Raw genomic sequence first — 15,290 nt, forward strand, 5'->3', positions numbered from 1 at the left:
ACTGCAGAATGAAGTTTCTGTGTTTTAAATTAAGTCCAGGAGAGGAAAATGAATGACATGAGAAAATGGAAAATGAACATAAATTGATGAAAGTGAACTACAACTGGTAGTCCCATGCCCAGCTGCCTGGGCAGAGAGAAACACAAAAAATATAATGCACATAGCCTACATGAAAGAAGCACTCTAAAGCCACTGAATGCCACATAAAAATGTTTTCCAAAACTCTGCATATATTAATGATCCCTCTCTAGGTATGAGGTGAAACTTTAATAAGTTATGGAATATTTAATGATCAAATGAGCTGAAGTCAGAACAAGATTGCAGATTGGTTGGAATTCAAGTTAGAAAGAGAGATGACAAATCTGGGAAATTGCTCAGGAAGTTTTCAAAATCTGCTACTTCAGATGAATCAACACGACTGAAAATATATGAAGCCCAATCATCTTCAAACCAAGTTTAAAAAAAATAACTAAGTCAAAAAAAGGCAAGGGAAACAGCAGGAAAAGTTACCAGAGAGACAGTAAATAATGGGAAGAATAATTACTACAGGCCAAGCAGCAAAGCAGTAGAAGCTGCCTACATATTAACCAAGAAGAAGGATGAGAGTCAAATAATGTATGTTAGAGAAAGAGCAGGAGGAAACACATTCAACACTCTAGTAAGCAATGGAAATTATGTGTGATACGACATTTTGCATAACAATGCTGATGTCAGGAACTTATCTTCCAAATGACACATATTACTGCAGACTGAGTAATTATCTGCCAACCATTACAGTGTCCAGCATTCAGCTAGCACAGCAGGACTGATGGCTCTGTAAAATTCAGAGTATCATTCTCTGTGCATATGACAGTCATTTGTGTCTTGTCTTCACAACAGTCTTCAAATAGAGCTTTGCTCTTACTAAACTTCTAGTTGTGGAAGGTCCTTTGTTAATACATTACACAGCCTTTTCCTTCATAAGGAGATGGTAACTGAGTTGTCTTAATACACATAATGAAAAGCCCTTACTAAAAACCTAATAAATACTTTCTGATGCTACAGGAATCAATAAATCGAGGTCTCAAAACTTGTAAGTAAAAAATGAAGCACTTGACAATAACAAAGCAATGCTAAGACCTTAGAATCTCCATTATTTTTAAAGATAACATTGTGTAGTAGTATTCACACTTCGAGGAAGCACCTAGAAAGGACTGAAAAATAAAATATTAAAATGTATCTGTCCATTTCCTGCCTTGTTTTCACCACATTTCCCAATATCCCAAAGCACTGGATCGAGAAGTAGCAGTGTTACTGCAGAAACATTTCAGTTAATGCCTTATCTTTAAGACAACCACTCATATTCAGGTTTTCCAGTGTCTCAGATTTGTTAAGCAAAAAGCATCTAATAACAAAACTAAGAAATCTCATGTGATGTTTCTTTTGGCTACTATGTGTAATTCATAAATTCCATTTACTCATATATGAAAATAAGAAAATAGTAACTTCTAATTAATTGTTTTATAATGATGAAGATTTTTAATATGTATTTTTTAAAATTGAAGTCTGATTTAAAAGGTGGACAGATTAACTTTTTAAAAACAAATTTCAAAAGGAAGATTTTACAATTTTTAAGAGATGTGAATCTCTTTGAAATTCTGATTCTTAAAACAGAATTAAGGATTAAACGTCACGCTTCTGCAGAATGCCATCTCTGTTTCAGTCAAATCATGCTGACTCTGCACAGTGGAACACCTGGAGCAATATAATCTAATTCATTTTAGCCAATTATGGGCATCTATTTATCCTTTGCATCTCACTTCTAAAATTAGACTAGTTGTCATTTTTATATGACTCTATCCAGTATCTCTTCCGCTGTACAGTCTGTGTGAAAGGCCATCTCTGTCAAACACTAAGAACTACTTGATTCAAAAAATGACAACTAGCTTAGAAAAAAATGAAGGAAAAAAACCACAAAGAAATATTTCCACTAGTCTTCTAGTCTGAAGAAGCTGTATTTATATTTTGCTCTAAGAACAGACCTAATCTCATCTTTTAAAAGATAATTAAAAAATACTCACATGCTTGAGCCTTGTGTCTTAAGCCTTCCTTGAAATGAATTTTTATGGATGAGTTATGAACCTTTAAAAACGCAATTGTAATGCAAGTGCAGATGTGCCACTATAATTCTACCCACAACTTCTTATATCAGGGAATGATGCCTTTGATAACCATTTTATTAAGTTTTACAGCATATAACTGTGCTATGTGAAGCAGAGAATTATATTTTCATTTGCTCCTAAAAGCATTTTTTTCATTTTCTTTTATTTGCTTCAATACTTACTTTTCACCATAAAACCTTTCAAAGAATTTTTCTTTCCAAGGCTCTGTTTTCTTTTCCTTTTCCATCTCCTGTCTGATACGCAACTGCATTTCTGGAGTAAATTCTCCTACAAAACAAATACTAATATTGAATAAAAGTTGTCGATTAGTTTCATGCATAATTATACATTACAGCTACACAGACGATGAACAGTGATTTCTGATCATCCAACAATCTCCAATGAATACACTGAAAAACAAGAGTGTGAAGTAGCAAGACTTGCTTTACCATGTAACTTCACTATCTTGAAACTATATTGGTGGGATTTAGTCACTTGCATTTACGTTTCCGAGGTTTGGCAGTGATGAAAATGTGTTGTTGCCTTTTTTTCTTTCTAACAGTCAGTATAAACTGTCACAGCAAGTTGTGATAATGTAGACTAAATTCAAAACGGAATCAGCAATGTTCATTTTGCTCAGTTACCATTGCATTACTCTTTCCCTTGTTAATGTAATCCTCAAATGGAGAAGCGGTGGCTTTCTTCATGAAAATAATTATTCTTTGGTAAATCTGAGAGCAAATAAAAAGTTACCTTCTGCCAATCGTTGTTTCCACCCTTGTGCTGCATACGCAAAGAATTCATTGTTTAGAGCAGAACTACTGAGGCGCAAAACTCCATCACTTCCCATCTAGAAAATAAGCCAATAACAGCATAAGATACTGTCAGATAGAGCGTCATCTAAGACTACATAAAAGTGGAATTCCAATGAAGGGAAGCTGGACAGATCAAAAGTGGAAATAACACAGGAAATGATCTGCTACTACTAAAACTTGTTTTTTCATTATAGTTACTGTAAGCACAAGAGGACTAATCCTGCATCAGTGTGCTCTTTTCAGTCGTAATCAGTCTTCACTATTACTGATGATAACTCAGTTTACAGCTGATGTGTTTCAATCACAACTCTCTCTGTCTTGAGCCTAAGATGTCTAGAGCTGTGGTGCACAGTCAAAAATCAAGCTCATTAATGCACCTGTGCATCTTCCTGGAATACGGTACGAAACAAATTAAATATAATGACAAAAGAACTTTGCTCTGTTTCTCAGTTTTATGAACATTCATGTTACCTATTATGCTGCATGGACAGAAGAGTGGATGATGAGTAACCTTAAAAAATAAGTTAGAACAGCTATACACCTAATTTTACAAGCATCAAAACTGTGGAACATTGTAGTTATTTTACTTCTTACATCACATTCAATGATATAAAACCATTGAAGGTATCAATTGTAGTATTTCTGGAATAATGTTAAAAAGCAATACAAATATTGATCTTTATCATACAACTTGATGCTTGTTTTCAGTTTCTGCAGATATATACGACTTCTCAAGGAATTCTAGTAAGTAATTGAAGGAATTCTAATAACAGATGAAAGTAAGTAAATAAAACAGATTAGTGGTGGGTTTCATCTCTAGGATAATAGGCAGACTATAAATACAAATTCATACATTTGAGGTTACTAAGAGGTAAATAATTGAACACACCATTTGTAATATAGTACTGAAAAACACCAAATTAACAGCATATTATTGCGTATTTTAGATATGTAATATTCCCCTAACTCATAGCACTTGTTCCAAACCAGAAGCAGAAAGAAGCAAATGTGCCAGAAACACTTCAGGATATTTAGGCATGTTTCTCTCACTGACCATTATCTTTCCCAGATAACGTTGGCCTTGCTTTCAGAACAACCTTTGATAATGTTATCTGAGACAGGCAGCATGGCTCCACTAAGGGCAGATCATGCCTGACCGATCTGGTGGTCTTCCACAATCAAGTGACAGCATGAGTGGACAAAGGCAGAGCAAGTGATGTCACTTAGCTGGACTTTTGAAAGGACTTTAATGTGGTCTTATACTGTATCTTAATCTCTAAATTGGAGAGATATGGGTACGAAGGCTGGACTATTTGGTGGATAAAGAATTGGTAGAATTTTCTCATTGCCTAGCTCACATACTGTCCCGTAATAGCCTCATATGAGTAAAACAGAAAGATGTGTAGAAGTAAAAATAGAAAGAGGCAACGCAAAAGCCATTTGATTACAGACAGAAAACTGTATGTGTATGTGCCCCTCAGCAGGATACACACCTACAGAGCTGCTGACTGTGATCTCCTGCTGTATCACAGAATCACAGAATTATAGGGGTTGGAAGGGATCTCGAGAGAGTATCGAGTCCAACCTCCCTGCCAAAGCAGGCTCCCTATATGCCATTGTTTTGCCAACAAGTCATAGGAAATCAATTAAGGTAGATAAATAATGTCTCTGTGCTTCACACAGTGTGGGTTGTGGACTGCATTAATTACAGGAGGCTACGACTAAAGATAAAAATGGAGAAAAACTGGAAAGAAATGCTGAAATGTGCAGCAAAAGCATCAGGAAAATAACATCTGTGTGATAACAGAGAAAGGACAAGAAGAAAATGCACTTATCAGCAGATTGGTATGACACATCATTTTCTTTCTACACAACCAATCCTTTTATAGGAAACACTTAAATGTTTTCTAAAAGAATTAATAAATTAAACTGAGATTTCTCGATACTGCTGTCTCCTGCAATTGAACAAATACATCAGAAGTTGGTCAAAATCAGCATTTACACAATTTCCTAAAAAGGTAAGATGAGATATTACAAAGAAAAGCATCAAAAGTTAATAAATAATTTTTTGTTTCCTAAAGAGAGATGCTCAAGCTACCTCAATTTCAACATTAAAGGAGATGAAATACTGACATCCACTCATGTCAGTGTAGGTTCTACTCCAAACTTCAATAAACTCAAAAACTCAATCCCAAATTCTGACAGTTTTTCATGGAAGGGTAATACAAGTTCTTTATTTAACATTGTATAACTGCAGGTTACCTCTGGTCTCCCTGAAACCCCACTGCACAGCTAGTGGCAAACTGTGCATTCATATTATGAGTCAGAACAACAAATCGCATAGGAAAGTAATAATTCACATATAATAATTTTCTGCTAAACCAGCAAGATGATGCAACTTATCCTAAGGTCATATAATCATTAGATCTCACGCAAGGATGGAATGGACTGCAAAAGGTGGATGGAGAATAGTGATTTTTAGCAGCAATTCACTTTTAGATTGCATGAAATGAAGCCAAATATCATTAAGCTATTTCACTAGGCTGCATAAATCAAGAGCATTATGAAGATTGCAAAATTAGAATACCATATGAATATAAGAAGAACAGCATTATTATAAGAACAGCTTCATTGTACCTGTGTTTTTGTTAAGGGTGTGAGAGAAGCAAGGTTTATAGAAAGAGATACTGTATATTTCAGTATATTAGCTAATACAATTGCAAAAAGTGCTAAATTTCTGACAGCATCTTACAAGGTGTGAAAAAGACAATGCAAACTCCAAGATAAATATTAGAAAGGTTAATTAGACCACGTAACAGAAAAAGACAGGCTGGAACTTCAGAACTGAAATAAAATGTTGGCAGGGTCACAGGTAAAATGTTGTTAGTTCCTGTAATGTAAGAAAAAGTAATGAGGAATAAGTAGTTATGGAAGAAAACAGAAACAGAACTATAGGGAAAAAATAATAGCAGAAATGTGAGAGGAAGACTGCAGTGTCTCACCTATGAGCAAATACCCATACGGTTAACTAGCAAATATAGAACAACAGATCATATGGGAACTGCACCTGAAAAAAAGATGCAGGCTGCACTGAAAATATGATGTCAAGGATCAATAGATTAAAAAAAGATAATGAACAAACTTAAAGAGAAGTGGCTGCTGACCTCATGATTGTCATTGCTTTGATGAACTGGCTGTGGAAGAGCTTTACTGAGATCTGTATTCAGAGCCCCACAGACCTCATGGAAGACTGAAGTAGCTGGAACAGCCAAAACCTAGACAGAAAATCACGTATCATGTAATGATCCAGAAGATGGAAAAGCATTAATTAATTAGAGGAGAAGCTTCCAGTGGTCTACTATAGCACAATATGAAATAATCATTTCAGGTTAAAATGCAATGGAGGAATGTTGAAAGCAACATAATTAGATAGGCTTGGTACACATTATTTAGGGCAAAAAGATACCAAATAAATTCAAAAAGGAGAGATTGAGAATTCTAGTCAAACATTAAAGGGCTTAACTTGCAAATCCACCAACATTTGGAGTCCCCTTAAATCAACACATAAGTTAACAAATTAATGCAAAGCAGACAAAATTTCTTCTTGAAAAAAAAAAAAAAAGCAGGAAATAAAGAGTTGACTGGCCTCAGTGATGTGCTCAGAAATTTGAAATCAAAGAAATCCTGTGCTGAGAATGGAATAGGAAGAATGCACTCAGTCAGTTAAAGATCAAGGAGAAAGGGATGACAACAAAAAAATCTAAAGGAACTCAACGGCTTTAAGAACTAAAATGAATGAGACAGAAATTTTCAAATTATTTTAAGGAAACTAGATCCATTACCAAATGAAGAAAAAAAACCAACCACCAACTAAACTAAGTTAATCCTTTAGCTATTTTTGGTTCATTTAAAAAATTCTAAGGAGAAAAAAGAAATTAAAAATCTGCAACCAAAAATGGACAAGTTTGAGCAGTCACAGAACTAACAACTGTAAATCTAGTTACTAAAAAAAAGCAAAACACCAAGGAATTAAATGCTTGTCAACAAGAAACAAAGATACTAACATAGATGGTCTGGTTCTTTCCTCAATTGGTTGTGTGAAATGAGGCCAACATTTTTTTTTCTGCTCTGTTAAACATGGAAAGACCAAGAGGTATTCTTCCTACAGGATTAATTAACATAGCCTCTGTTGAATTGTTCTCTCATTGAGAATATATTTTCACCTTACTCAAAAAAATTAAGTGAAAGCTAAAATTTTTGAAGCAAAAGGTTGTATTTACTTCTCTATACTCTGACAAGCAGACAGCACAATTAAGCACTAGGTCTAAATTAGAATTTACAGAAATATGCCAAGAGAGCAGTTCTAAAATACACTATTAAGTTTTATGTTATTTAAAAATGTTGTCCAAGAGACATTGTGTTAATGACTTGGAACAACAAACATTTCTTGAAAAATTTATGTTTTATTCTGTTGAAATTTAAATTCTGATTAAGCACAATGGTAAAATTATGTCTTAAAACTAATATTCCTATGCAGAATTCATAATGGCTTTAATATGTTCCTCTTTTTTATTGAAAGCTAACAAAAAATCACCCAACTAATAAATATATCTGCTAAAACTCAACATCTGTTTGCATTACAAAGCATTAAAAATAAAACACATCAAGGAACTGCGTAATTTTTCTACCAACAGCTACTGCCCATAACATTTCTGCTCTGTATTTGCTACCTATGCTAGACAACACAAAAGACCACTCTCCTCCCTATAACCTACACTGAAAGACAACATCAGCAAAAATATTTGTAGTATACAAGATACTCAGTTTTTCCACAGAATCCCAAAATGATAAAACAAATTACTGTCAAATCTGCTAAAAAGTAATTGGAATTTTCAGAACAGATTGCAAGAACAGTGTCAATATGCACAAACTTTTACCAAATGGAGATCCTCTGAATGCAAACTAGTGTAAACTGGGTGAGTAATTCATGCCACACATCCTAATGACACCTTAATATGACCTTCAAACACAGAGAAGGGTATTGTCACCTATTCTGGTAAAAAAGATAAACCAGTCCCAAGACCAGAGAAAGAAAAACCAGTGCTCCCAGTGTCCAAGAGATTCACCACCTCAAAAACAGATTCTGAGGAGGGAATGAAGGGGAGTGAGGATAACAATGACATTCTGATGATCTTCAGTAATGAAATCTACCCATTTCACTGATTATTAAACTTTATTGTCCATCTACCTTTGATCTAAGAATACAGCCAGAAATGACGGTGAGTGGGTCACAAGTGACATGGAGACTGTAAGACTCATCATGGAGTCTATAGATCTACTGATACTTTTATCAGCAGTGACAGATATATACTGGAAATGGTAGAATAGGTGTTATGGACAGAATGGCTTTGGCACCTTCACCCATGAGGTGATATCCAAGAATGTTTAGATATATGGCAATAAATAAGCAAAGACAGAAAATAGCCCTTACAGAGAAAAGAAACATGCTGTAAAGACATACTGGATAATTCCTCCATATCTTACTGCAGTATTTATATATATGTCACCCAATTATATGAGCAAGAATGACTATTCAAGCCTACTTGTGAGATGCACTTCAAACTAAATCAATGTGGAAGACTGGGAAAAGAAAAAACAAAACTGAAAGAAAAACATCAACTATTAGATATAAAACACCGCACTGTGAATCACTGTGAAAATTAAGCTTATTTATAGGAGGTTAAAGAAGGAACTAATATGATAACAGTGGTACATTCAGCTCAGCCTCTAACAGTTGAACACTACTGCAAGAATTACAAATGGTATGTAGGAGGACTTAGAAGAAGATTTACTTGACAGTCAACATCTTGACTTGATGGGCAAAATGGAAATCTGGTAATTCATATGACTCATAGTAATATAAAACACTACAGTTTGTTTGGGAAAAAAAGGGAAAATACTAATGACAGTAGAGTTCAAAAGTGTGTTCCAATTAGGCATACTTTCAATAATGCAGAATTAGTTGGGAGAATCCCTCAAGAACTCTGTGCAAGTAAAAAAGGGAGTTAGAGAAACCTCACAGTTTTTTAAATAAACAATAGTGACCAAATGCAAACGATCCTGAAAAGGAATAATGGGGACTGTACAATCAGACCACACTGTATTAGTGAAGAACGCACTACTGATATTACAGCATGCAAGGAATGAAAATAAGGTCCAAGAATACCACAGTAGAATATGTTATAAAGGGCCAAATGGGATGCAGTTGGAACAAACACATCAATCTCTGAAAGAAATAAGTCTGTAAGTACATTAGTAGCAAGAACATGATGAAAAAATGTTAGTCCACCATGCAACACAGTGCAAAAATTAGAGGGATACATGAACATAGCTAATGCTCATAACACCTTCTTTGCACTCATCTTTATACCAGATGCTTAAAAGAATAAATACCATCAACAGAACGGTAACATCTCAGCCTTGAATAAGCAAGGAGCTGAATACTTAATTGTATTCAAATTTGATTGACTTGGTGGACCAGCCTCCTAAACGCCTTGTTGTGAATCTACATCAGAAATGTTAAAAGATAGATTTCAGAATCCATGGAACACTGAAGATGGTCTGTGATAATTGTAGAAACATGTAATTTAGCTGTACATATACAGCACACGGGTATCGCCTGAGTATAAAACAAGTGATAAGCATAGCTATTGGCTTACAGACCAAGCCAGCTTCAGGACATCTCTGTGGCCTATACAGAGATATCTCACTCTTTTTTGAAATGTCTTAGGGTGTCCTAAAACATTCCTATGGATTTATTCTGGGTGAATATGACACAGAATCTACAGGGGACCTACACTCTATCGAAGAAACTTCTTGGTACTAGATTACATCTAATAATCTATGGTAAAGTGCACCCTTGGCAGGTTTGCTGATGAGACCAAACTAAGGTGTGTGGTCAACACACCAGAGGGACTGGATGTCATCTAGAGGGACCTAGACAGGCAGTGGACCAAAGAGAACCTCATGAGGTTTGACAAATCTAAATGGAAGGTCTTGCGCCGCCTGGGTCAAGACAGCATCCCCTACTGATACAAGTTGGGGGACGAAAGGATTGAGCACAGCCCTGCAAAAAAAAAAAAAAAAAAGACCTGGGGGTATCGCTGCATGGAGAACTGGATGTGACCCAGCAGTGTGCCCTCACAGCCCAGAAAGCCAACCGTATCCTGGCCTGCATCGAAATAAGCGTGGCCAGCAGGGTGAGGGAGGTGATCGTGCCCCTCTGCTCTGCGCTGGTGAGACCTCACCTGGAGTGCTGCATCCAGATGTGGAATTCTTAGTACAGGAGAGACATGGACTTGTTGGAGCGCATTCAGATGAGGGCCCCAAAAGTGATCAAAGAAATGGAACATCTCTCCTATGAGGACAGGCTGAGAGAGCTGGAGCTGTTCAGCCTGGAGAAGAGAAGGCTCCGAAGCGACCTTATACAAGAACAAGGGGAAATGGTTTCAAGCTTAAAGAGGGGAGATTTAGATTAGGCATAAAGAATAAGTCTTTTACAGTGAAGGTGGTGAGGTAGTGGAACGGGTTGCCCATAGAGGTGGTAGATGCCAGGAGGCAAGGTGGATCAGGCTCAGGGCAATGTGATCAAGCTGTATTTGCCCCTGTTCATTGCAGGGAAATTGGACTAAACGAACTCTAAGGGTCCCTTCCAACTCTAAGTATTCTATGATTCTATGATACATACAACTCATCTAAATCAGTACAAAAAGTTTATGTCTAAGTACCTCGCTTACTCCCTCTCTTTGCAAGATATGGAGAGTATGTGCAATCTTAAAAGCACAAGATATCAGACTATAAAAAGCTGTCTGGATGTTAATACGAGTTGAGCAACAGCCAACACAGATTTGTCAACAACTGATCATGTCAAGTCAATCACTTTTCTTTCTGACAGCATAAAAGGCCCCACAGTAGAAGAGAAATAGCACAAGCTGTGTATCTTGATTTTAACAATAATGCGTCACATGACATTTTTTTAAGGAATTTAGGATATGTAAGTTGCCATTAAGTGGCTCCAGAACTACTCAGAAAACTTTTCTTAGTTAACTACAATTTACTTATTATCAACAAGAAAGCTTTATTGCAGGGATATGATTGAAAAATGGTAGAAATATGCTAATGATGTAAATTTGAGAGGGAGTGAGAGTACACTGAAATTCAGAATTATCTTGACAGATTTTAGAATTACAGTGAAAGCAGTGGGGATAAGGGTATTGCAATAGCAGTAAATGCAAAGATCCTCATTATTGTAGAAATACTTAAGCAAAGAAAAACCAAATTGGAGAAACTAAGTGGCTATGCCATGCTTTTGTAGAAAAGGATCTGTAGCTTAGGAACACACAGGCTGATCATGAACTGAATATAACTCAACCTTCCTATACAGTTGCAAAGAAGGCGAGCACCGCACTGGAAGTTATGAACAAGAGTCTGACCTGGGGTAAAACATTCAATTTTGACTCTTGCAATTCAAAACTGATATAAACTCCAGAGTAGAGAAATGAGGCCAACCAGAAGCTGAAGGTCCTCAAGCTATAAAGAATGCATTAATAAGGACTGCATCTCAAGAAAGGAAAACAGGAAGATAGGGCACTGTTTGAAGGCTATTGCAACAAAAAGTTACAGCGTTAGAATTCTAAAGATTCAGATTAGACAGAGGAGAAAACTTTCTATTAGTAAAGCTAGTGAAGCATTAGACTTTTATTTGGAAAGGCTGTGAGTTCTCCATCATTGGACAGCCCAAAAATCTTTCAGGCAATATCTATCAAGAAAAATAGACATTGATGATTCTTCCTTGGCGTAGAGAAAATGGAATTGTGCTTTATATGCATATTTGCTGTTCTAAGATATCAAAGATGCTAAAGAATTTAAAAAATAAATTAGCAACAGTGTTCTAGTTTACAAAGCTAAAAGGTGGTAAAGTTGTCACCTGTTACATCAGAATTAAAAAGGAAACCAAGAGCTCTCTTGCATGCATATCTCTTCTGAGCAATTATCAACTTGCTTTGTTAAATGAGGGTGAGTAAATCAATCCTTGCACTGCCTTCAAGACCTCTAGCCTCTTCATGCCCTTCCAACCAAGTCACCGCACAGTCTAGTTACTGATCGCAGTGAATGATTCATAAACGAGTCATTTAAACAGAATGACTTTCAGAAACACCAGTATTTCATAAGATAATGGCTTACCTTTGCCTCCATAGTATTTAAAGACTTAGACTGTACTTAATTCCTAAGCATCTCAAGCAGATCTCACAGCATGTAGTATTGTACCTTCCTGGCACTGTTTTCTGGCTCTGCTTGTCTTGCACACTATAGCTACACTTGTCTTTCTTAAACATAAAACCTTCTATCAGTCACTCACATTCATGCTTCATGATAGCTAGGAGCTTTACTCAATCCATCAACAACTCCTTTGCTAGCAGTTGATAGCTGACACATATTAGAAACCAGGTTAAACACCTTCTATTCTTGAGGCCAAGTTAGTTATCCCTGTAGAAAAGAGTTCTCATTAAGCCAGAAAATATCATTGGGAAATAAAAACACTACTGCAGAAGTAATGCCTCATATTTTATTACATTTGCTCATGAAGTCAGAGATGGATGGATGTCGGTGGTCTGGCAGCAGAGGCTGAACCTTCCTCTCAATATTCCATTATCTTTTGCTGCTGTGAGACAAATGGAAGCAGAGGGGCAGTCTGACAGAATGGTATCTGATATGGAAATGCTTATGAAGCAAAGGTGTCTAACTGAATTTCTCCATGAGGAGAAAATTGAGAAAACCGCACTCACTGACATTCACTGAAGCTTGCTACACATTTATGGAGACCAAACAGTGGATGTGAGCACAGTGAAGCACGGGGTGGTGTGTTTCAGTAATGGCAACAGTTGTGTGAAAGACAACCAATGTTCCCGACAGCCATGCAGATTGGTATGAGCATGTCACACAGGTTCTCTTGTTTATCTCTAGTGAAAATGCATAGCTAATGCTGGTGACTATATTGAAAAACAGACCCAATTCTATCTACAGAATACTAACAAAGAGTGTTATCATGTTTTCTGTATCTGTAGCATTTTCCATGGAAATAAATAGGAGGCATTAATTTTGAAGTGATCTACATTCTTTATAGGTCTCCAGAATAATACTATACACCCATATGATTTGTATGTAGCAATGTTTTCTAGAAAAGTTGCTTTTATTCTATGTAATAATAAAATAAGATTTGCTTAGTTCAGTAACTAAGTTCAGTAAAGTACTAAAGTTCAGTACTTTAGCTAATGAGCTAGTATCCAGTTATGTAAAGAAGAAAGCTAAAGCTTTCCCTGTCAAATAATAGTTGGCAGCTACAGAACTGAACTTTAACACATCTGAAAAATACTTTTAAGTGAACTTACATGTATTTTTAGCATGGAAGTCATTGAGAGAGTTTCTCCATTTTCTATAGAATACTGCTGAGTGTACCAGTATGCCATTACCTATTTAAAAGTCATTTTTCTACTTAAACAACAAACACCATTCAAAGCGACTGTGATTAATGGAACCAAACTGAATGGATGCTATAGCAGTTGGCAAGTCTGTAATAGAGGATGAGTGTGAATGCACTTGAGTAAGAAAAAGGTAAAAGCAGCTTTAGTTGTCACAGAAAATCTGTAAGATCTGTTAAACAGTGGCTGCATTTCTGATGACAGTGTATCTGCTACACAACTCAAGTAAAGACACTAAATTTTTCTGCAGTTAGCAGTATGGGAGTGGTGCCATATGGTAACAACACGAGATAAAATTAGAGGTTCAACTGATCTTGATAATTACAAGGAAAGATCACGAAGCTTTGCAAAAGACACCATAAAAGTCAATTACTAGGAAAACATTCAGAAGAAAGATTGCTGTATCTGTTTAGCTTAGGTGGCATATAACTAAAAAAGGGAATTTTTATTTCACATAAATATTTCAGCCCATTTGATGTAAGTGTGCCCATTACTCATATATATCCATCAGCCATCTATTTATATCTGATAAAATCTGCCCAAAAATCAATGCTAACTTCTAATACATAAAAAATCTCCGTGGGTCAGTTGCTTACTCTTAAAATACAGCACTTCACTGTTATTAAATTTGTTTCTCTTCATATTTAATCTGAGTCTTGTATATTAAAATGCTCAAATCAGATAATTTTATTTTAAAATTTTTGTACAGTTCATGTAAATTTTGGCATACTTCTCTTTTCATAGCTTTAGAATTGAATTGGCCATTTTTAGTATTCAAAATGATAACTGAAATGACTATATATCTAAATAACAGATATTTCTTTCATGTATCCATGTAGGTTGACCGAACAGATGATTCTGCTGAGTTGTACATAATTGTGACCTCCTTTATAAATCTGATTTAGAAACTATTAATTGAAAAACATATATCATTATTTCCAGTAGAAAACTATGTATGCTTTCCTACACCAAAGCCCTGCTAACACCATTAAATTTCAATGTCTACCTTATAATGCCTCACTATAGAACACCTTGGAATGAGAATATCAGGTTACCTCTGTTAAACCTTGTACTATTAGGAAAAATGGTGAAAAAAAATGAAGACCTCAAGAAGCCTCAGGAAGTATCAGTAGATGAGACAGATAACTCATATTTCACTCAGAACTGACATGAAAACAGTTTGGAACAGAAACAGGAACTATGTAAAGATAACATCAGTGACATTACTAGGTCCCAGAATATCTGCCCCAACAGAAAAGATGAAGACAGCTGAAGCAAAGTACGAACCTGGCAGTACAATTAAAGTATAATAATACACTTCAAGTTTTCTGACTTCAAAAAGTCAGAAGCCAGGCATAAAATGAGATTTACTAACAAAGGAAAAGCAGAAAACTAAGAAATTGAAGGGCTAGATCAATACTGAGCAATTAATATGCTTTGTTTATAGGACTTCTGGTTTTCCAGATCCAAACATTCATACACAGACAAAACTTAAAATTTTACATCCTGGTAAAAAACAAACAAACAAAATAGGAAATAATGTAACAAAGAATCCAGAAGATTAAAAAGAAATGAGGACTAACCGTCTCTCAAGAAGAAATCATGATACACACCAAGTTAAATAAAATTTTCTGACAGAACTGAGATAAAAAAAATAAGCAGTATTATCATCTATAAAACCATGCACGGAATTAAGTGAGTTGGGTGAGATCTTTAGAGGTCATCTAGCTTTCCAAGTCATTCCACTTCTAGCAGCTTTCTTAGGTACTGTCCACATGAGGTTGGAATGTTTCTAA

General features: G+C 35.7%; 1 protein-coding gene across 1 annotated transcript in view; it reads right to left on the reverse strand.

Annotated features, from left to right (window-relative positions):
- The window catches only part of ASXL3 (ASXL transcriptional regulator 3), a gene marked incomplete at both ends in the record, with an annotated part of 125,798 nt that overhangs the window by 11,081 nt on the left and 99,427 nt on the right, over positions 1-15,290 (reverse strand). The window contains 2 exons of the mRNA XM_079533561.1: positions 2,324-2,429; positions 2,895-2,991. Of these exons, the coding sequence (XP_079389687.1) occupies positions 2,324-2,429; positions 2,895-2,991 (203 nt within the window). The remainder of the gene's footprint in view (positions 1-2,323; positions 2,430-2,894; positions 2,992-15,290) is intronic.

Source organism: Tetrao urogallus (assembly GCF_951394365.1).
Source record: "Tetrao urogallus genome assembly, chromosome: 3".
In the NCBI taxonomy this organism is placed as follows: Eukaryota; Metazoa; Chordata; class Aves; order Galliformes; family Phasianidae; genus Tetrao; species Tetrao urogallus.